General features: G+C 52.3%; 1 protein-coding gene across 1 annotated transcript in view; it reads right to left on the reverse strand.

Annotated features, from left to right (window-relative positions):
* Positions 1–22,870, reverse strand: part of LOC137650138 (anaphase-promoting complex subunit 15-like) — a 75,638-nt gene that overhangs the window by 47,369 nt on the left and 5,399 nt on the right. The window contains exon 2 of the mRNA XM_068383285.1: positions 8,080–8,250. Coding sequence (XP_068239386.1) covers positions 8,080–8,178 — 99 coding nt within the window. The 5' untranslated portion in view covers positions 8,179–8,250. The remainder of the gene's footprint in view (positions 1–8,079; positions 8,251–22,870) is intronic.

A 22,870-nucleotide genomic window follows, 5' to 3' on the forward strand; every position in this document is an offset into this window, starting at 1 on the left:
TTTGAACTTTTGAAGTTCTACTGATTCAACCACCCGATTAGGAAGATCATTCCACAACTTGGTAACAGCTGGAATAAAACTTCTAGAGTACTGCGTAGTATTGAGCCTCGTGATGGAGAAGGCCTGGCTATTAGAATTAACTGCCTGCCTAGTATTACGAACAGGATAGAATTGTCCAGGGAGATCTGAATGTAAAGGATGGTCAGAGTTATGAAAAATCTTATGCAACGTGCATAATGAACTAATTGAACGACGGTGCCAGAGATTAATATCTAGATCAGGAATAAGAAATTTAATAGACCGTAAGTTTCTGTCCAACAAATTAAGATGAGAATCAGCAGCTGAAGACCAGACAGGAGAACAATACTCAAAACAAGGTAGAATGAAAGAATTAAAACACTTCTTCAGAATACATTGATCACCGAAAATCTTGAAAGACTTTCTCAATAAGCCTATTTTTTGTGTAATTGAAGAAGACACAGGCCTAATGTGTTTCTCAAAAGTAAATTTACTGTCGAGAATCACACCTAAAATTTTGAAAGAGTCATATATATTTAAAGAAACATTATCAATACTGAGATCTGAATGTTGAGGAGCCACCGTCCTTGACCTACTTACAATCATACTTTGAGTTTTGTTAGGATTCAACTTCATACCCCATAATTTGCACCATGCACTAATTCTAGCTAAATCTCTATTAAGGGATTCACCAACCCTAGATCTACATTCAGGGGATGGAATTGATGCAAAGAGAGTAGCATCATCTGCATATGCGTAAGGAAAGTTCTAGCTATGAAGAAATGTCCATTTCTTTTAGTCTAAAGGCGAGGCTTAAGGCTGAGCGAAAGCCTTTTACTGCCGAGACTGACAGGCGCATTTCTTCACGCAAATACACAAGGAACTCCTCTATTGCTGGAATAGTGGCATCGAGAGGAGAGATACCCCTTTCACGACACCAAGCACAGAAGATTTTCCACTTTGCCTGGTAGACTGCTGCTGATGACTTACGCAGGTATCCAGACATCCTAGTTGCAACCTGTTGTGAAAATCCTCTCTGAGAGATGAGATGCTGGATAGTCTCCAGGCGTGAAGTCGTAACGAACCTACAGCTTTGTGGAATATGTTGGCATGTGGTTGTTTGAGTAGATTGTGTCGTGGAGGGAGTTCTCTTGGGGGCTCTGTTAGAAGCTACAGAAGGTCTGGAAACCATTCTGCGTGATGCCATAGCGGAGCTATAAGGGTCATTGAAAGATTGACCGATGTTCTGGTCTTGTTGAGTACCCTCCTCATGAGACAGAACGGGGGAAAGGCGTAAACGTCGATGTTGTCCCACCGTTGTTGGAATGCATCTTGCCAGAGAGCCTTGAGGTCTGGGACTGGGGAACAATACAGCGGGAGCCTGAAGTTTAGGGCTGTTGCGAAGAGGTCCACAGTCGGAGAACCCCGCAAAGTCAGGACTTTGTTGGCTACTTGGTGATCCAAAGACCACTCAGTACTCCCTATCTGAGATGCTTTGCTCAGGCTGTCAGCGAGCACATTCCTTTTGCCCAGAATGAAGCGTGCCGATAGTGAAATCGAGTGGATTTCGGCCCATCTTAGTATCTCTACTGCTAGATGGGATAGATGCTGCGAAAAAGTACCTCCTTGCTTGTTGATGTAAGCCACTACTGTGGTCTTGTCGTTCATCACCACCACAGAGTGGCCCGCCAGGAACTGTTGAAACTGTTGAAGGGCCAGAAATACAGCCTTCATCTCTAGGAGATTTACGTGGAGGTACTCTTCTGACTCTGACCAGAGGCCAGAGGTCATCTGGTGCAGCACGTGGGCCCCCCAATCTTTTTTTGAAGCGTCTGAGAACAGCATCCAATCCGAGGGGAGGACGAGAAGATCCACTCCATTTCGTAGGTTCTCGTCTGCCACCCACCACTGAAGGTCTGTCAATTCCGGTGATCCCATGGGGATCAGGAATCGCTAGTCTGATTCTACCAGGACTTGAGATACCACTGGAGGGATTTTATCCTGAGGTGACCATTGGGAACTAGACGGGTTAGTGATGGAAGGTGACTGAGGAGACATAACCACGTTTTGGCTGGAAGTTCTTCTCGTATGAGAAAAGGTCTTGCGACCTTTTTCAGCCTTGTTATCCTGTCGTCTGATGGGAAGGCTTTGTGGAGATTGGTGTCTATAATCATGCCTAGGTATACCAGTCTCTGCGTCGGAAGCAGGGATGACTTCTCGAGATTTACCATGATCCCCAGATCTTGGCAAAGTCTAAGAAGTTTGTCTCGGTGTTGAAGAAGGGTTGACACCGAGTCTGCTAGAATTAGCCAATCGTCCCAATAAAGGAGGAGACAGATACCAATCCTGTGTGCCCAAGATGACACTAAGGCAAACACTTTGGTGAAAACTTGAGGTGCTGTGGAAAGAACGAAGCACAGCACCTTGAAATGGTACTTTCTGTTGTCTAGGTTGAATCTTAAGTACTTCCTTGAAAACGGATGGACTGGGATCTGGAAGTACGCTTCCTTTAGGTCCAGTGTACACATGAAGTCCTGAGATCTTACGGTTAGTCTGACCTTGTCTGCCGTCTCCATGCTGAACGGAGTTTGTTTGACAAACTTGTTCAGGGCTGAGAGGTCGATGAGTGGTCTCCACCCTCCAGACGCCTTTCTTACAAAAAAGTCGACTGAAGAAGCCTGGGGACCCGTTGAGGGCCTCTTGGAGAGCGCTCTTCTTCAACAGGGTCTGGACTTCTGCCCGAAGGGTCTGCCCGCTTGCCAATCCCATGGCAAGGGAGTCTATTGACACTGAATTCCTGGTCAGGGGAGGGAGAGATGTTATGAACGGGACGCGATATCCTAGACAAATCACGGAGATTGTCCAGGAATCATCCTCGAGTTGCTTCCACCTGTCAGAGCAACTTTGTAGGTATCCCCCAACTGGTGGAAATGCAGGGGAAGTGCCTATCCTACCGTTTGCGGCCTCGGACGCTCCCTCTAGAATTCTTTCCTCCCCTGGAGGACTTTTTGCTTTTCCTATCCTTGACAGGAAAGGGCTTATTAGAAACTGATGTCTTCGCTGCTGGTTTCGTCGTCCTGGTCTTGGTTGGACGGGTCTGCTGAGGTGCTGGAGGTTTATAGGCTTTGGATGTCAAAGCCCTATGGAGGAGGGAGTCTCGGTGAGACTTCCTCCATCTCTCAGCAGCAAGTTCCATGACCTTAAGCTCCAACAGGTGGGCTCCTTCTAGGGAGGAATGTCTGAGCCTATTCATCTCGACGCTGGGGATCTGTTGGTGGAACATCTCAGACACTGCATCTCGATGTTTCAAGATTGCGTTTGCCGACAAGTTCGAAACTTGGTGGGCAAGAAACTCGATCGTGCGAGTGCCTGAGAGGAGAAAGGTCTCCACTGCCTTCCTGGTAAGCTTCTTGGAGAAATCCTCGGATCGTACCAGGATTCCCAAGGTCCCTAACCAGATGTCCAGCCACGAAGTAGCTTGCATCGTATACTTAGTGACTTTTTCATGGTTAAGGACTTTGGCCGCCGAGAACGAGACCTGCCGGCTGGAGAGTCTCTCAAGAAGGACTCCCCTGGTTAGCTCTTCAAGAAAGTGGTGAAGTGGAAGAGCTGAACTGGGCTCCTCCAGGATCTCAAAGTACCTCATCTGCTGTACACGAGGAGGTGGGAGGAGCTTGTTCGTAGAACCAGTACGGTTGGAGGAGTCAAACTCAGAGAGCTGTTGGGCGATCTTGTCCTTGGTACAGTACTCTTCCACCCTTGAGACCAGGCAAGGCTGCACTGGTCTTTGAGGGTTTCTGAGTGCCGAAGATGCGGTCTAAGGCCGTGTCTTTGTTCTCTTGAGAGGGTATCTCTGGGTAGGAAAACCCATTGAGAACTCTCATTAGAGTCAGAACCTGCCAGAATGCATATTCTGACTCTTATTGGTCTCCTCCTGATGTTGAACTCGCAGCGAAGTCTCCTTCTGTCCCCAAGAGCTCTTCTTGGGGCGAGTCACGGACATTCCTCGAGTGGCTGGCTGTTTCCGTTCTAGTCCTGGTGGAGGGCTTTGGCAGAGTCTTGGAGTCTTTGGACTCCTTCCGAGGAAGGAGGTAAGACTCTAACATCGAAGGCCTGAGTGTTGTGTCCCTCCTGATCTCTGATTGAGGGGAACTCTCCACGTGAAGGGAGGTTTCCTCCAACGGTGGGATGGAGGAATGCCTCTCCTAGTGCGATTCCCTTGGTGAAGGATGGTCTTTGTCTTTATCAGAGAGGAAGGGAGAGTATCCCTGGGGAGATACTGAAGGGACTAGCTTTGATGGTCTGCACGGAGTCAGCTTCACCCTTGGCGAAGTGACTGCGTCGGAAACTCCTCTTTTCCTCTTCAAAGGGGTAGAGGAAGCCATGGTTCTGTGTCGTGAGTCCAGAGCTACAGGCTGCTCTGACGAGCGGTCGGACAGGACAGGCTTGAATGCCTGTGTTACAGCTCTGACTACGGCACTGAACCAAGGCTGCTGACTGACTGATGCACTGTCAGACAGATCCTTTGAAGGGAAAAGGACCGAAGGTTCCCTACGAGGAGTCACAGTAATAGGTGGGTCCGCCTTAGAAGGCAGTTTAGGGATCCAGAACCCCTCTGCTGGTGCCTGTTTCCCTTCTCATGCAGGGTGCGCTGGAATGCGTTTGCGGAGAGGGGAATGAGGCGATGGTTACCTTGCTGGGTGTAGTTCCTGCACTCGTGTCTGTTGGCACGCGTGCGCGGGAGAATATTGGCGCATGCCTGCGCGTGAGAATATTCGCGGGCGTGCCCGCGCAGGAGAATATCGGCGCGTGCAGGAGGATATTGGCGCGCTTCCGCGCCGGAGAATACAGTACTGGCGCGCGCCCGTGCAGGAGAATATTGGCGCAGGTGAAAATTGGTGCGCGGATGTCCAGGGAGGCGCTGGATTGCACGTGTTGTTTTACCTGCAGAGTGTTGGTGTGCAGGAACTCGTTGACGCGCAGGTGAGAACTGGCGCGCTGGTGCACAGGAGAGAATTGGCGCACAGGCTGGTGCGCAGGAAATAATTGGCGCGCAGGCTGGCGGGCAGGAGAGCCCTGGCGTGCAGGTGAATATTGGCGCGCTGGAGTGCTGGCGTGCAGGTGAGTGTTGGCGCGCAGGAGAGTGCTGGTGTGCAGGAGAGCACTGGCGCGTAGGAGATTGTGGGCGCATGGGCGCAGGGTGCACAGAAGATTGCTAATGAGCAAAAGAGCGCTGACGCGCAAGAGATCGTGCGCATGCAGGAGAGCGCAAGCGCGCAGTAGTGTGCGATCCTGGGTGTGTGAGCACAGGGTGCACAGGCGAACGTGGGCGCGTGGGTGCGCAGGAGAGCGTTGACGCATGATGTTGCTGCCGTCTATGAGGGCGATCAGGTGAAGGGGCGCGCCGAAGTGCTGTAGAGTGCTGATGAGCTGCTGATGAGCACTGATGTCCTGTAGGTTGGCGAGCTGCAGGGCGATGGCGCGCAGATGCGCACTTTGGTAGAGCCTCAAGAGGCTTTACCGGTGACAGGAACGGTGTTGGAAGGTCGGCAGGTCTGAAGGGTGGATGGTCAGGAACTGGGATGTGCCCTTTGTAAGGCCGAGCATCCACCGAAGGGGATCGGGAACGATTTGCAGAGGGGTCCAGGACCAAAGTCACATGACTAGTAGCAGGAGCAGTGACGATCGAAGGTCGAAAGTCAGATGACTGCAGCGTAGGCTCCTCTGCAGGGGACGGCTGCGACGACGAGGAACCAAAGAGGCGCCTCTTCACCGATGGTGAAGGGAGACCTCTAAGGCGAAGTGGAGAGCGAGCTTTGTGACGAAGGCGCCTTCTGGGGGCCGTTGGATCAAGAAGCTGACCGTGCGCTGCAGCAGTCCTCCAAAGAGGAGTCTATGCGTGAACTCCCCCAAGGGGGACAAACAATTGCAGGAGAGATAGACATTGGACTTAGTTTCCCCCTCGAAGGATGTTCAGGAACGGGGGAAACTAAGCCGGCAGCAACCACTGGAGAGTCTGGAGGGGCAGAGGAGTTGGATGATATCACATGTGACACCTCTGACACTACAATATCGACGAGGGTCAGAGGATCTACCTCTGACGGCGACGATGACTGCTGAACAGAAGCACCCATGCGGATGAACTGTCGCAAAGCTTCCTTGGAGGGCATACCCGTAAGCCCCAAGGAAGACCAAATCTGCAAAAGAGGGGTTAGTGACAAGGCCTCACCCAGGGGGAGAGGTGGGGCTGCTTCGGTAGGGGAAGCAACACCATCTCTTGAGAACCGGGGTTGGCCGACATTAAACATGGTCTACGCTACTACTTGACGGTCTCTTGTAAGAGGCCGAACGAGTAGGAGCTTCGAAGGAGGGTTGGGAGACGGAAGAAGAGGCCTTGGGTTTTTCTCCCTTCTAAGGAACCTTCGAAGGAGAAATATCTCCCTTGGACTTCTTCCGACATCGCCCAAACCTCTCCCACTGGGAGGAAGACCACTCCCTACACTCATTACACTTATTTACACTATCACACCGTTGACCTCTGCATACAGGACAAAGGGTGTGAGGATCAGTCTCCACCGCCGACATAAACGTCCCACAAGGGTGGCAGGAGAGTCCAGGGCAGGTGCGCATGGTTGCAGAAGTCAACTTCACAAACACACACTAAGAGAAAAGAAAAAGAAAAAGCAAAAGTCATTAACGGGTGCCAATATACGGCGAGGATGAAGAGCGGCAACGTCTGTTCACCAACCGAGCCGAAAGCAAAGTGAGCTCAATCACAGGTGTGTGAGGGGGGCGGTACTAAGCTACCCTCCCCTACCCCCGCTAACTAGCGATATGGGTAGTTAACACTCGTTAAATTTTAATGGCTCATCATTTTAGCTATGCCGAAAGTAATACCCCTATTAAATAGTGTGGTTTACATTCCAGTTACGGAACAAAATAGATTTTTATTTCACCTGGGATGGATCCCCAGACGGATAAACCTGAGGGGTACTCGTCTGCAACTGCATACGTTAGTCGGCCAAAGCGGGACGAATGTAGAGTGGTCAAGTAGAAGCTGAGGTCACTAAGGGCAGAGACACAAGGGACTCCTTTGGTACGTGACCTCCAGAGTCTTCGGGAGGAAGACCAATGTCAACCACAGTGGAGGAAACTATGCGCTCACATTGTGTCACCAACCAAAGGACCTGGAGCAACCATTCCTTGCACGGGAAACCCGCAAGCCCCAAGGAAGGTAATAGCCGATGAGGAGAGACTCCCTTGCAACTGAGGGCAGCGCTACTTCTCTAGAGGAAGCAGTGGAGTCTTCAGATCTGCAAGGTTGTCTGGATGTCTAAAGGCCATCACTCTTACTTGACCAATGGAGCAGAGTCAAAGTGACAGGCAGGAGCCGACAGAGAAATATGTCGAGGTTACTTCGCCTTTGAGGATGAACTCTAGGGGGAAGAGTCGCTCTTGGCCTTCTTCTCCTACCGCCTACCGTATTGCTGCCACTGGTAGGGAGGCCACTCCCTACTCTTATTACAAGGAGACACTAGTGAACAGGAATGACCCATGCATGCAGGACAAAAGATGTGAGGATCCATCTTCACTGCTCGATGATGACTTCAACGACAACAACTTAAACGACGACTACCGGTACAGTACTTCAACGACGACGACTTTTAAGTTGAGGCACTAGCACCCTTCTATGCCAGGACAAACCTGCATAGTGGAACAGGAAAGTTTTTAAAGTTTAGACCAGTATGTATTTATTTAGAATGAGTAAAAGGTTGACGGGAGAGAATGACAGCACGTCTGTTCTCTACCGAGTCAAAATGAAAAGTGACATGTTACCAGTGTGGGTGTGAGCAGGGTACCTTATCTACCCTCTGCTACTTAGCGGTGTGTAGTTACACGTCGCTAAAAGTCTTATGGCTAGTTCCAGCTATCACCAAAATATATCTCCACTCTAAAAAGCAAAAGGGTTTGTATATAAAGCCAGAACAAAATTTTTTCTATTTTGTGAAGTGAAGATATAAAAGACTAGAGATTACAATTAAGAACAATAAGCATTTTCACCTTTAGTTCCTGAGCCACATCCACAGGTTTATCGACTTGAAACCAGGCTGGATCAGCAATCCTCGGCATCAGACTTGGAAAGAGAGGGGGGATAGCCATGACACTTGAGCGACCTTAGGTGTCTTTGCAACTGTAAAGTACTTCACGTAGATTCCGTTTCACAAAAATAACCTGAGGAGGAACAAGTATTAATAGTTCACTACAATAATACTTCTATTTACGTAAGTTCAACATAGTGTACATCAGTTCTGACTTATGTCGGCATCATCAAATATTAAATATGACAAATTCGGAGATAATTTGTATTTTCCCTAACCATACAAACCTTAGCTATTTACATGGGGTATTACTTTCGGCGTAGCTGAAATGACGAGCCATTAGATTTTTAACGAGGGTTAACTACCCTCTCGCTAGTTAGCGAGAGGGTAGGCGCTACCCCTCCCCACTCGCACACCGGTGAACTGATTCCCTTCGCTTAGAGGTAGGACTTCACGGGGGACAGGGCTGGCGGGCAAATATGTGTAAATAGCCAAGGTTTGTATGGTTGGGAAAAATACAAATTACAGTATCTCCGAATTTGTCATTTGTTCCGTAACCGAAATACAAACCACGCTATTTACATGGGGTGACTTAACCCTTAGGTAGGGTGGAAAGTCCCAGCCTTACTGGCTTTGGCTTTTGCCCGGGGACTCAGAATCCGAGTGAGCAGCACTCTAGAAAAGGAGTCCCTGCACCTCGCAAATTCCTTGCTCCGCAAGGAACATGCAGCCTACATAAGCTTGTGTGTGGAGGAAAGAAGTGTGACTCGTCCTAGGAAGTTGACCTGAAGTCCTTTAGATGGAAATCTAGGTTAAGACGTTTCCAATACCACCTCGTCAGGGTATGGGGGACGCGACAGTATTATATTAATACAGTACTAGGAACACAAGAAAGCCGGGTTTACCTGCAGTGGTTTGAGGTCAGTTATGCAGAGAACCCAGGATTCTGCTTTCCCCAAGAGAGGGGAGGATGAAGAAAAGAGTAAGGGCCAGACATACTTTTTCATTCATGCAGTCTAAAACCGGGTAACAATGCCCTTAACCTTCTGTTACCTGTCCATTAAGGAGCCTGAGGTTAGACCAGCTGTTGTGCAGCCACCACAGGGCCGATAGAGAACGTATCGAGGTTCCTGTGGGTCACGTCCTGCAGGTAGTGGGCTGTGAAGGTCGTTTGACGCTTCCAGACCCCAGCTTGTAGCACCTGCGTCACAGAGAAGTTTTTCTTGAATGCCAGGGACGTTGCGATGCCTCTGACATCGTGTGCTCTAGGGCGACGTGACGGAGGAGGGTCTGGATTCAGGGCATGATGGATGACCCTTCGAATCCAAGCTGAGATGGTACTCTTGGTGACCCTCCTCTTCGTCCTTCCCGTGCTCACAAACAGGGCTTGCACGCGAGGATGAACTGCAGCTGTTCTTTTAAGATAACGCCTCAGACTCCTTACTGGGCATAGTAGGAGATGGTCTGGGTCATCTGTTACAGAACGAAGACTCGAAACCCTGAAGGAGTCGAACCGTGGGTCCGGGTCTCAAGGATTTTGAGTCTTAGCAACAAACTCAGGGACAAACCTGAACGTTACCTCCCCCCACCCCCTTGAATGGGCAACGTCGTACGAGAGACCATGAAGTTCACTGACACGCTTGGCTGAAGCCAGAGCGAGCAGGAACACCGTCTTCCAAGTCAGGTGACAATCAGAAGCCTGGCGTAATGGTTCGAACGGAGGTCTCTTAAGAGCCCTGAGAACCCAAACCACGTTCCATGGAGGAGGTCTCACTTCCGACTGAGGGCAGGTAAGTTTGTAGCTTCGTATGAGCAAGGAAAGTTCCAACGAGGAAGAAATGTTCAATCCTTTCAGCCTGAAGGCCAGGCTTAAGGCTGAGCGATAGCCTTTCACCGCCGAGACCGAAAGGCGCATTTCCTCCCGCAAATATACAAGAAACTCTGCTATTGTTGGAATAGTGGCATCGAGGGGCAGTGTGGTTGCCTGAGTAGCTCGTGTCGTGGGGGGAGTTCTCTCGGGAGTTCCGTCAGGAGCTGTAGAAGGTCCAGGAACCACTCTGCATGATGCCATAGCGGAGCTATCAAGGTCATCGACAGGTTGACCGATAGTCTGGTCTTGTTGAGCACCCTTCTAATCAGACAGAACGGTGGGAAGGCGTAGATGTCGATGTTGTCCCACCGTTGTTGGAAGGCATCTTGCCAGAGTGCCTTGGGGTCCGGGACTGGGGAGCAATACAGCGGCAGCATGAAATTCAAGACTGTCGCGAACAAGTCCACTGTCGGGGAACCCCACAAAGTCAGGACTTTGTTGGCTACTAGAGGATCCAAAGACCACTCGGTACTCACTATCTGTGAAGCTCTGCTCAGACTGTCGGCGAGCACATTCCTTTTTCCCGTAATGAAGCGAGCTGATAGTGGTATCGAGTGGACTTCGGCCCATCTCAGAATCTCTACTGCAAGATGGGATAGCTGTTGTGAAAAGGTACATCCCTGCTTGTTGATATAAGCCACTACTGTGGTGTTGTCACTCATCACCACCACAGAGTGACCCGCCAGGGTCTATTGGAACTTTTGAAGGGCCAGATATACGGCCTTCATTTCTAGCAGATTGATGTGGAGGTACTTTTCTGATTCTGACCACAAGCCTGAGATCCTCTGGTTCAGAACGTGGGGCCCTCACCCTTCTTTTGACGTGTCCGAGAACAGCATCAAATCCGGGGGGAGGACGAAAAGATCCACTCCCTTTCGAAGGTTTCCGTCGGTCAACCACCACTGCAGGTCCATCCGTTCCGCAGGCCCCATAGGGACCAGAATGTCCGGGGAATTATGGCCTTGATTCCACCGGGACTTGAGCCGCCATTGCAGGGATCTAATCCTGAGGCGGCCGTTTGGAACTAGTCGGGCCAGGGAGGACAGGTGACCTAGAAGACGTAACCAAGATTGGGCTGGAAGCTCTTCCCGTCTGAGGAAAGGCTCTGCGACCCTCCTCAGCCTTGCTATCCTGTCGTCTGATGGAAAGGCTTTGTGGAGATTGGTGTCCAATATCATGCCTAGACATACCAGTCGTTGAGATGGAAGCAGAGAAGACTTCTCGAGATTTACCATGATCCCTAGATCTTGGCTAAGTCCCAGATGCTTGTCTCGGTGTCGAAGAAGGGTCGACTCCGAGTCTGCCAGGATCAGCCAGTCGTCCAGATAGCGAAGGAGACGGATGCCGATCGTGTGTGCCCACGAAGATATCAGGGTGAACACTCTGGTGAACACCTGTGGTGCTGTGGAGAGACAGAAACACAGCACCTTGAACTGGTAGATCTTGTTGTCTAGGCTGAATCTAAAGTACTTCCTGGAAGACGGATGAATTGGGATCTGGAAGTACGCGTCCTTTAGATCCAGTGTGCACATGAAGTCTGGCGGTCTCACTGCAAGTCTGACCGTCTCTGCTGTCTCCATGCTGAACGAAGTTTGTTTGACAAACTTGTTCAGGGCTGAGAGGTCGATGACGGGTCTCCAGCCTCCAGACACCATCTTTATAAGAAAGAGTCGACTGAAGAAGCCTGGGGAGCCGTCGACGACCTCTTGGAGAGCATCCTTCTTGAGCATGGTTTCGACTTCTGCCTGAAGGGCTAGCCCCTTTGCCGATCCCATGGCATAGGAGCTCAACGACACTGGATTCGCTGTCAGGGGAGGAAGAGATGTTATGAACGGGACGCGATATCCTTGGCTGATCACAGAGATCGTTCAGGAATCGTCCCCGAGTTGCTGCCACCTGAACGCGCCACTCTGCAGGCATCCCCCCACTGGTGGACACGCAGGGGGATTGCCAATCCTAACGTTTGCGGCCTCGGCGGCTCCCTCTTGGATTCTTGCCTCCCCTGGAGGACTTCCCACCCTTCCAGTCCTTGACAGGAAAGGGCTGCTGTTTGGACACCTTTGCCTTTGCTGCTGGAGCCGGTTTCGATGTCCTAGACTGACGAGGCTGTTGTTGTTGAGGTGCTGGAGGGTTGTATGGTCTGGATGTAAGAGCCCTTTAGAGGAGACCTTCGCATGGAACCTCTCGGTCACCGCATCACGACGCTTCAAGATCGAGTTTGCCCACAAGTTCGAAACTTGGTGAGCTAGAAACACGATGGTGCGCGTGCCCGAGAGGAGAAAAGTCTCCATGGCCTTCCTGGCACTCTCCTTGGACAAGTCCTCGGATCGCAACAGGATGCCCAGAGTCCCCAGCCAGACATCCAGCCACGAAGTGGCCTGCATGGCACACTTTGCGACTTTCTCCTGGCTCAAGATCTCTGTAGCCGAGAATGTCACCTGCTGGGCGGAGAGTTTCTCAAGAGAAATTCCCCTGGAGAGCTCTTCCACAGAATGGTGGAGAGGCAGAGCTAAACAAGACTCCCCCATGATCTCGAAGTAACTCCTCTGTTGTACGCGAGGAGGTGGGACGAGTTTGTTGCCGGCAGAGGAACGGCTGGAGGAGGCGAGTTCGGAGAGTTGGCTCTCAACCTTGTCTCTGGCGCTCTTAACCCCCTGGGACCATGGCAGAGATGCACTAGCCTTCGGAGGTTTTTGAGTGCCGTAGACTTGGTCCAGAACCTTATCCTTGCCTTCGCGAGGGGCAGTCTCCGGGTCCTCGAACCTGTTGAGTTGCCTCATTAGACTCAGGACCTGCCAGAAAGCATGCTCCGACTCATGCAGCTCTCCTCCTTGTGGACTGGCAGCAAAGTCTCCTGTCCCCAGCTGCTCTACTTGGGGGGACACGTGGACGTTCTCCTGGGGTATTGCTGGCTCTGGTCTAATCCGGGATGAAGACTTAGGGACGGTCTTCGAGTCCTTGGGCTCCCTCCTAGGAGAGATACAGGACTTCAGTAAAGACGTCTGAGGGCTCCTCTCAGCTCCCACACGAGACGATTCTCCTACTCGAGGTGGAGTTCCTCCCATTGGTGCCGTGGGAGAATGTCTCACCTCGCTGGACTCTCCTGAGGACAGAAAGGCTTCGTCCACAGGAGAAGGAGAAACCGTCTGAGGGGGGGAAGGGGCCTTCCTGACGGACTTCTTGGGAGCCAGTTTAACCCTAGGAGAAGTCACCACGAAGTCCACTCCTCTCCTTCTCTTCAGCAGGGATGAGGCTGCCGTTGGTTTGAGGCCTAGATCAGCGAGGGCCGGCTTAACAGCCTGGACGACCGCTTTGATCAGAGACCCAAATCAAGGCTGACGGCTGACAGACTCAGTGTCAGCGACTCCCGCTGGAGGGAAAGGGATCGGGCGATCCTTAGGAGTGTACACCACAGGGCCTGCCTGAAAAGAAGAAGAGTGTTGCTTAGACCTCTCTGAAGATTCTTCCTCCTCCTGCAAGTGCGCTGCTCTGCGCTTATGGGGTGGAGATCGTGATGACGATGATCTGGAAGTACGCGCTCCAGAGGACTCGCAAGGTTGCCCGTGCTGCGAAACCTGGCAGGAATCGGGGTCGGGGTTGCGCTGGCGCTCGCGCGATGGTAAAATCGCGGGGTAGTGCGAGTGGGCGAACGTTGGCGCACATGCGCGTGGGCGAACGTTGGCGCACATGCGCGCGGGTGAACGTTGGCGTACATGCGCGCGGAGATGAAAGCGCGGGTGCGCGTGGGCGCGTGTGCACGCGGGCGAGAGAGCGCGTGGGCGCGCAGGTGAGTGAGCGCATGGGCGCCTAGGTGAAAGTGCACGTGGGTGCGTAGGTGAGGGTGCGCGCGGTTGTAAGGGAGAGCGCTGGCAGCCGGGAGAACAACGGCGCGCAGGGGAGCGTTGGCGAACGATGGCGCGTAGGGCGAGAAGGCAAGCGATGGCGCATAAGGCGAGAAGGCAAGCGATGGCGCGTAGGGCAAGAAGACAAGCGATGGCGCGTAGGGCGAGAAGGCAAGCGACTGGGCACAGGCGAGTTAGCACATGGGCGCGTAGGAGACCTTCGGCGATCTGACGTGTGGGCGCACGGGCGCTTTGGAGAGCGCTTGCGCGCAGGCGAAAGATCGCGCGGGCGTGCGGGAGATCGCTGGCGCGTTGGAGATCGCTGGCCCGTAGTGACGTGGTCAGGAGCTATCAGCTGGGACGCAGGACCAGAAGGTGAAGTGGCGCGTAAAGGCGAACGCTCGCGGGCTTGCACCGGAGACTTCTCGTGGGCGCGCAGGCGTGCAGAGACTCGAACAGGTTTAGAAGAGCGCATAGGAAGGGTGCGCGCGATGGCGCGCAGGCAAAGGCTGGTGCGTGGGCGGGGTCTGCGGGCGCGCAAGAGATCGACGGTGAGGGGGCAAAGGAACAGCCTCCTTGCCTGCACCCAGATCCGGAGATCGTGGGCGCACGGGCTAACATTGGCGCGCATCAGGACCAGGACGCGCAGATGTGTGCTGGCGAGCAGGCGATCGTTGTCGCTCAGGAGTACGTGGGCGCGCAGATGTGCGCTGGCGAGCAGGAGAGAGCTGGCGCACAGGAGATCCCTGACGAGCAGGAGAGCACTGACGCGCAGGCGAGCAGGAAATCTAAGGCGAGAAGACGTGGCTGCAGGAGATCGCTGGCGCGTTGAGTCCGAAGGGTCCACAGTAGGAGAACGTGGGCGCGCAGGTAAAACCTGGCACTTAAGGGACTTACTCTCATTGGGAGATAAGCCCTTATGCCCCGAAGGGACTGGTGCCCGTTGGAAAACGGGGTGCGTTGGCGCCCACTGCGCATCTGCGTCCGCGAACGGAGAAGGAAGGCTAGCAGGTCTGGCAGGCGTGGGAGATCACGAACGATCAGCTGAGAGGTCTAGAGATGCAGCTGCAACAGTCTGCTCACGTCGAGGAGGCTCCTCTGCGGGGGACGTCGAAGGCGAAGAACCGAAGAGGCGCCTCCTAACTCCCTTATAAGGGGAAGGAAGGCCTCTACGGCAAAGAGGAGGGCGAGCCTTACGGCGAAGACGACCTTGAGGGGCAGCAACAACAACGTCGGTCCTCCGAAGAGGAGTCTCCGTCAGTGAACTCCCCCGAGGGGGAGAATCACCCGCAGGAGAGACCGTTGAACCCAGCTCCTCCCTCGAAGAATGTTCGGAGGGGGGAACTGAGCCTTCAGCAACATACGCAACAACAGCAGGGGTTTGGCCCGACCCGTCGGAAGCCTCTGACACAACAACGTCGACAATAGACAGAGGAACAACCTCTGCTATTACCGGCGACTGTTTGACAGCTGCACCCAACTGGATCAGGTCAAACAGGGCTTCCCTGGAGGGCGAGCCCTTAGGCCCCAAGGAAGCCCAAAGCTGCAAAAGATCATTGTTAGAAACAGAGTTATCAACATCAAAATCCTCCCCCGGAGGTGGAGGAGGAGGAGGAGGTGCCTCGCTATGGGAGGCAACTCCCTCTCCCGAACCCCGAGGTTGGTCAACAACAGAAAGGCCTACGCTACCACTCGATGGCCCCTCGCGAGAGACCGATCGAGTGAGAGCTTCGGAGGAGGTTCGGGCAACGGAAGAAGAGTCTTTGGAACCTTCCTTCTTCAAGGCAGCCCTTGAAGGAGAAAGGTCACGCTTAGACTTCTTACAACGCTGGGAAAACCTCTCCCACTGGGAGGTAGACCACTCCCTGCACTCACTACAAGTTTTATCCCTATCACACCGCTGACCTCGGCATTATGGACATAAGGAGTGAGGGTCGGTCTTGACCGCCGACATGAACGTTCCATAAGGGCGGTCGGGAAGTCCAGGGCACTTCCGCATGATGAAGAGAGGCCAACTTCCAAGCACACAAGCTGTAAGAAAAAGCAAACAAATTAAGGCTGTCAAAAATGCGAGGGTGAGACAGACAGGTCTGATCATCACCCGAGCCAAAAGTGAAGTGAATCAGTTCACCAGTGTGTGAGGGGGGAGGGGTCGCTAGCTACCCCTTCCCTAACTAGCGAGAGGGTAGTTAACACTCGTTAAAAATCTAATGGCTCGTCATTTGAGCTACGCCGAAAGTAATACCCCATGTAAATAGCATGGTTTGTATTTCGGTTACGGAACAAACAAATATAAGAACAATGTTACCTAATTTTATGCCCCCTTAGGTCGGTCTCAAGGTCGTACAATTACGATGAAAAGTCCCAAATTTGAAAAATTTTTCCTAACTATACAAACCTGATTTCTTTAATAGGAGTATGATTTCAGCAAAGCTGGAATGGCCATTTAAACTTCTAATGGGGTAATAGTACGAATGCGACATCACTGGATGTAGGGTCAGAGGAGGGAGAGAGAGGGTGAATAGGATGTGGTATTCCGCTCAGAGGATGGAGATTGACCAAGGCTTGGCCCTGTGGAACATCAACCTCTGTTACCTGCTCTGCAGGCATCCCTCTACCAATGGACTGGTAGGAGGAATAACCTGCTAGCGGGATCGGCCACACCTTCCTACTCTTGGATCCTCTTGCTCGAAAGGGATGTTTGGATACTTGCTTCTTAGAAGCTGCCTGCTTAAGTGGTTGAGACCTTTTCCTATGTCCTTGGCTTTTCATCGGCGATGATCATTGTGGTGGTGGTGCCGAGGAGTAAGGGCGAGAAGTCATTGCACGATGGAGGAGGGAGTCTTGGCTCGCCTTCCTCCATTTCTTAGGCAACTGCTTCTATGTCCTCCAAGTTGGAGACGTGAAGACCATCCATCAAGGAGTTGCAAAGCTTCATAACTTCCCTCCTAGGAACCTACTTCTGGAATTTCGAGATTGCAGCATCCCGTCATCTTAAAACCCGGTTGACCCACTGGTTGTGGACGTCGTGGGTGAGGAATTCCAGCCGTGGGAGTCGCCGCTTCGCTAAGGGAAGCGACAGGGCCCTTTGCACCTGAGTGTTCCCTAAAGGAGACTGAATGAGCTATCAGCGGGGAGAGAACGAGGCGCAGGAGTAAGAAGTCAAGACTTCTTTGACCTCAAGGATGACTTATGAGGGAGAAGAATCCCTTTTAAACTTATTTCGGCGCTTACCATACTGCTCAAACTGAGTGGACGGCAATTCTTGACACTTTTCCCAGGGAGATGCCTGAAAGGAGTGTCATCTGCACCCAGGACAAGGGGAAGGAGGATTACGTCGTGTAAAGAGTTTATGGCTTGCTTCCAGCTACGCCGAAACAATATATTCATAGCAAAGAACGAATGGTTTACATTTGTGTAGAAACAGAGAAATAAAAGGATGAAACCAGCCAAGCTTGATCAAAACGAAAGTATGTCTGAACAGCTAGGCACCGTAAGTTATAGTAGCAACTCAGTAGGATGGTTAGGGGTAGGGCTTCCCCACCAGCAACAATTGACGGCTCGTTACAAATTTTAACAGCAGAGTTTCCAGCTTCGTTGAAATCATACTCCTATTGAAGCGTTGAAATCGTACTCCTATGGAAGGATGAGGGTTTGTATCCAGGTAGGAGTAACTCACCATTTCTATCAGAAGTACAGCATTAGATTAAGGTTAGTTAGCTCAGGAATCGGTGGTCTAGGTTTGGTTAGGCAAAGATGGGCAAGGTTAGTACAACACACCCCTTTGTTTCCTTCCTTATTTTTTGGTTTTCCCTAACCCATAAAATCCAGTTTCTCAATGAGGTCCCACATCATTGTCAGTCTCGAAGGGGCCCCTCTTTCTATAAAATCGCTCATTAACAATAGTAACAGAGTAAGTATAATTCAAAATAATTGCACAAAAGTAGGAAAAACATGTTTGGACCTATGAAACATGACAAATTTGAAGATGATTTGTATTTTTCCTAACCATACAAACCTTAGCTATTTACAAAGGGTATTACTTTTAGCGTAGCTGAAATGGCGAGCCATTAGAATTTAACGAGGGTGTATTACCCCCGCGCTAGTTAGCGGGGGGGTAGGGGAGTGGTAGCTAGCTACCCCTTCTCCCCCTCACACACAGGTGAATGCTCACTTTCACTTAGTCTTAGAGGTAGGACTTGTCTTGGGGGACAGGGCTGGCGGGCAAATATGTGTAAATAGCTAAGGTTTGTATGATTAGGAAAAATACAAATTATCTTCGAATTTGTCATTTGTTCCGTAACCGAAATACAAACCACGCTACTTACAAAGGGTGACTTATCCCTTAGGAAGGGTGGAAAGTCCCCAGCCATACTGGCTTTGGCTTTACCCGGGGACTTAGAATCCGAGTGAGTCGCACTCGAGAAAAGGAGTCCCTGCAGCTCACAAGCTCCTTGCTCCGCAAGGAACCATGTGGCCTACGTAAGCTTGTGTGTGAAGGAAGAAGTGTGACCCGTCCTAGGCAGTTGACCTGGAGTTCCAGAAGGAACTCTGGGTTAGGACGTTCCCAATACCACCTCGTCAGGGTATGGGGGACGCGACAGTATAGACTCAATACTCGGACCACAAGGAAGCATGGTTTACCTGCAGAGGTTCGAGGTCAGCTATGCAGAGACCAGGATGCTGCTTCCCCGTAGAGGGGATGATGAAGAAAGAAGTAAGGGCCAGACATACTTCTTTCGTTCATGCAGACTAAAAACTGATAACAATGCCCTCAACCTTCTGCTACCTGTCCAAAAAGGAGCCTGAGGTTAGACCAGCTGTTGTGTAGCCACCACAGAGCGATAGAAAACGTATCGAGACTCCTGTGGGTCACGCCCTGCAGGGAGCGGGCTGCGAAGGTCATTAGACGCTTCCAGACTCCAGCTTGTAGCACCTGCGTCACAGAGTAGTATTACTCGAAGGCGAGGGACGTTGCGATGTATCCAACATCGTGCTGTAGGGCGACGTGACGGGGGAGGGTCTGGAGACAGGTCGAGATGAATGTCCTTGAGTCCGGGCTGAAGAGGTATACTGGTGACTCTCCCCCCATGTCCTCCTTGTGCTTCCAAATCGGCTGCAACTGAGGACAAACTGCAGCTGTTCCCAGCGCTAACCTCTCGATTCCTTTACTGGCAAGAAAGAGAAGGTCTTGGGACATCAGATACAGAATGGAGACTCGAAATCTTGAATGAATCGGACCAAAGGGCCGGGACCCTCAGATTCTGAGTCTAGCCAACAACTCAGGAGCGAGCCTGAATGTTGCCTTCCCCTCTTCCTTAGAAAGGGGGGAGTAGTAAGAGACCAAGAAGATTGCTTACATACTGGCCGTGGCCAGAGTGAGCAGAAGACCCAAGGCGGAATACAATCCGAGGCCTGTCGTAAAGGGTCTAGGGAAGATCTCTTAAAGGACTAAAAGTCCGAGCCAAGCTCCAAGTTGGAGGTCTTCCTCCGACTAGGGCAGGGACGATCGTAGCTTCGCATGAGCGAGGACAGATCCAGCGGGCAGGAAAAAGTTATTCCTTTAAGCCTGAAGGTCAGGGAAAGGCTGAGCGACAGGCTTCATTGCCGAGAGCGGAAAGGAGTTTCCTCCCGCCGAAAGGCAATAAGACCGTTATTGCTGGAGAAGAGGCCTCAAGGGAAGAGGTATATCTCCCACGGCACCAACCACCTTAGACTCTTCACTTTGCCTGGGAGACCCCTGTGGATGACTATCGCCGAAGACGCGACCTCCTCACCGCGACTGTAGCGGGTTGTCTCTTCTTGAGGAGGAAGCGTAGTGTCTCCAGGCATGAAGCCGAAGCGATGCCCCGGTTCGGGAGAGATGTCGCAGTGTGGTTGCTTGAGTAGTCTGCGCCGTGGGAGAAGCTCTCCCGGGAGTTCCGTCAGGGGAAGCAGAGGGTCCAGAAACCGTTCTGCGCATAGTCCCAGTGGAGCTCTCCCATTGAAAGGTTGACAGACAACCTGGTCTTGTTGAGACCCATTGTCCACAGACAAAAAGGAGGGAAGACGCAGGCGTCGAAGTTGTCCCACCATCACCGGAATGCATCTTGCCAGAGTCTCGGGGTCTGAGACTGGGGGGAAGAATAGCGGAAGCTTGAGGTTCCAAGCTGTCGCGATCAGGTCCCCCAGACCAGCACTTGCTGGTTACCCAAGGTCAAAAACCCCCAGGTACACTCTCTCTACGAGGCTCTGCTCGGATAGTCTGAGAGAAACATTCCCCTGCCTGGAATGAGAGAGCCGATGGTGGTATTGAGAGAATCTCAATCATCCCGGTATCTCTACTGCAAGATGTGAAGGTGTGAAAATGCGTCCCCTGATGGTTAGAATGAAGTCGACGCGCAACGGGGCGACTCGGCAGGAGCTGTAGGATCTGAAGAGGGGCCAGACTAAGGCCCCTAAGCCTGCCTGAATGATGGAGAGGTATCCTTCAGGTCTTGACCATAGGCCTGGACCGGAACATGCCCCCCCCTTCCTTTGACGAGTCCGAGAACCGCATCAAGAATGTGGGGAAAGGACGAGAATATCCACTACCATCAAGAGGCTCCATAGGTCAACACCCATTGCAGGTCTAATAGTTCCGCTGGTCCCCTAGGGCCAGGGAGTCCGGTTAAACATTGCCTGAAGCCACCGGAACTTGGATCGCCCCACATGGAACTTATCCTGAGGCGACCGTTCGGACTATAGACGGGTCAATGAGGAAAGGAGAACTAGGAAACGTTCCAAGGTAGGGCTGAAAGCTCTGCTTGACTGAGAACAGGTACTGCGACTCTCCTCAGTCTTGCCACAGTCAACCGAAAGGAAGGCTCGGAGGATGTGGTAACAGAATCTGGCGTCCCCAGGTGGTCACCCATCCAAGTACCGACGTTGCTTAACCTCGCTGGACGGACGAGAAGCGGGGTTTCCAACGTGGTAAGGCCGTTGACTCAATATCATGGCCAGATACACCAGATGTTGAGGCAGAGGAAGAGAAGGCTCCAAGCAAAATACCATGAGCCCACACTCATGGTAAGCATCCGGAAGCTTGTCCCGGCGCTGAAGAAGGTCGAACCCGAGCCTACCGGAGTTGACCAGCCCTCCAAACAGCAGAGGAGGTGGAAGCCTGCACCTGAGCGGCCAAGAGGAAGGCAGGGAGAGTTCTCTGGGGAAACAAACCTGCTATGCCACGGCGGGATAGCCACACTGCATCATAAGCAGGAATACTTGCAGTCTAGGCTGAATTCGACGAGCACCCTGGAAGATGGATGGAATGGAAACTGAAAGCACCCGTCCTTCCGATCCAGGGTTTAAGGAGTCCTGTCGCCTCGTTACCAGTCTGATCGATTCTGCTGGTCTACGCTGGCCAAAGTTTGTTCGACAAACTTGATCAGGGCTGAGAGGTCGACTACGGACATCCCCTCTCAGATCCTTCCTTACAAGAAAGGATCGACTGAGGGTGAAGCCGTCGATGATCCTAAGGAAGACCTTCGCCTAAGGTATGGATCATTCTGCCCAACCGGGCAACTCTGCTGACGCTATGGCAAGAGGTTCAGAGACACTGAATTCGCTGAGAGACGGCAGGCGCGAAATCCTTGGCTAATCACAGAGATTGTGCGGGAATGGGCATCGGGAAGCTGTCATTCGGATGAGTAACCTTAAGCATCTTCCCAGCGAAAAACCTGCAATCCTAGAGTTCGTGAACTCCTTTTAGGACTATGCCCCCCCGGGCCCCGGGGGAGTCTCCCGTGCCATCTGTTCCTGACAGGAGGAAACTACAATTGGACACCTTGTCCCAGTTGTCGTAGCCGATAACTTAGGCCGACGTGGTTGAAAGAAAAAGGCGCTGGAGCCCTGCAGAGTCTGGAAGAAAGCGCCTTGGAGGAGTGAAACTGGAAGTCGATTTCCTCCGCACAGCAGCTGTCTAAGTCTCTGTCCTTGGGCACAAACAAACTCTTCTCAAGGATGGAAGGGTGTCTGAGGTCGTCGACCTCCACAGATGAGACACCCGAAGGAAGCCCTCAGTCAGCGCGTCCAGATGGTACAACGTCGAGCTTGTCCGCAAGTTAGATACTTAACGACGAAAGGCCAAGGTGCCTGAGCTCGAGAGGAGGAAAGTACCCTTGATCTTCCTGTAGCTTCCCCTAACCAAACCTCGGGCCGTAACCGAGGAGGGAAAGAACCTGGTAAGCTCCCAGAGGAAGAGGTAAGCAGTCACCCCTCGTCCGATGGAGAAAACTCGAACGGAAAGCCCCCCCCCCCCCGCCAAAAATCCTTCCAGGTAATGACGGGGAAGGGCTAACCCAGGTTCAGGAAAGAGGAGTGTTGCTCAGATCTCCCTTAAGTTTCTCCTATTTTTGCAAGTGCCATGCTCTGCGTTTACGGGGTGAGGCCGTGTTCTGGAAATACGCTCCAGAAGAACTCGCCAGGCTGGTCATGCTGCGAAAATCCCATTGGGAATCGTGGTCGCAATCGCCCTGGAGCTCGCGCGACGGAAATTCAAAGATTTTCGCGTGGGCGAACGTGGAAGTGCCCATGCGCGGTAACGCAAACGAAGGTGAGCGAAGGAGCGCAGAAGGAGGGCGAGCGTGGTAGGAAGGGCGAGAGCTGGTGGTCGGCGAGCGATAACCCATAGACGAGCAATGGATACTGCAAGAAATAAGCCGACATTTGTGCGAAGAAACACTGTAGGTTCGCGCGACGGAACACCATCTGTCCGCGCGATGGAAAAACCGTTGGTTCGCGCGTGGCCGAACATTGGAGAGCATGAGCGTAGACGTGCAGGCACGTGGGAGTGTGGGCGCGCAGGCGAGTGGTCGCGCGGGCGCACGGGCGAGCGGTCGCGCATGCGAGCGGGCGAGCGGTCGCCGTGAGGGTGGGCAGGTGGATGAGAGAGAGTCCGAGGCGGCGAACGCAAGCGTTAGCGCGATGGCGAGAAAACGCGCTGCCGCGTGGGCAAGGAAGACCGCTGGCGATATGGATGAACAAGTGATCGGTGGTGAGCTGGTGAGCGCTAATGCGCAGGT

The sequence above is a fragment of the Palaemon carinicauda genome, chromosome 11 (genome assembly GCF_036898095.1).
Source record: "Palaemon carinicauda isolate YSFRI2023 chromosome 11, ASM3689809v2, whole genome shotgun sequence".
NCBI lineage: Eukaryota > Metazoa > Arthropoda > Malacostraca > Decapoda > Palaemonidae > Palaemon > Palaemon carinicauda.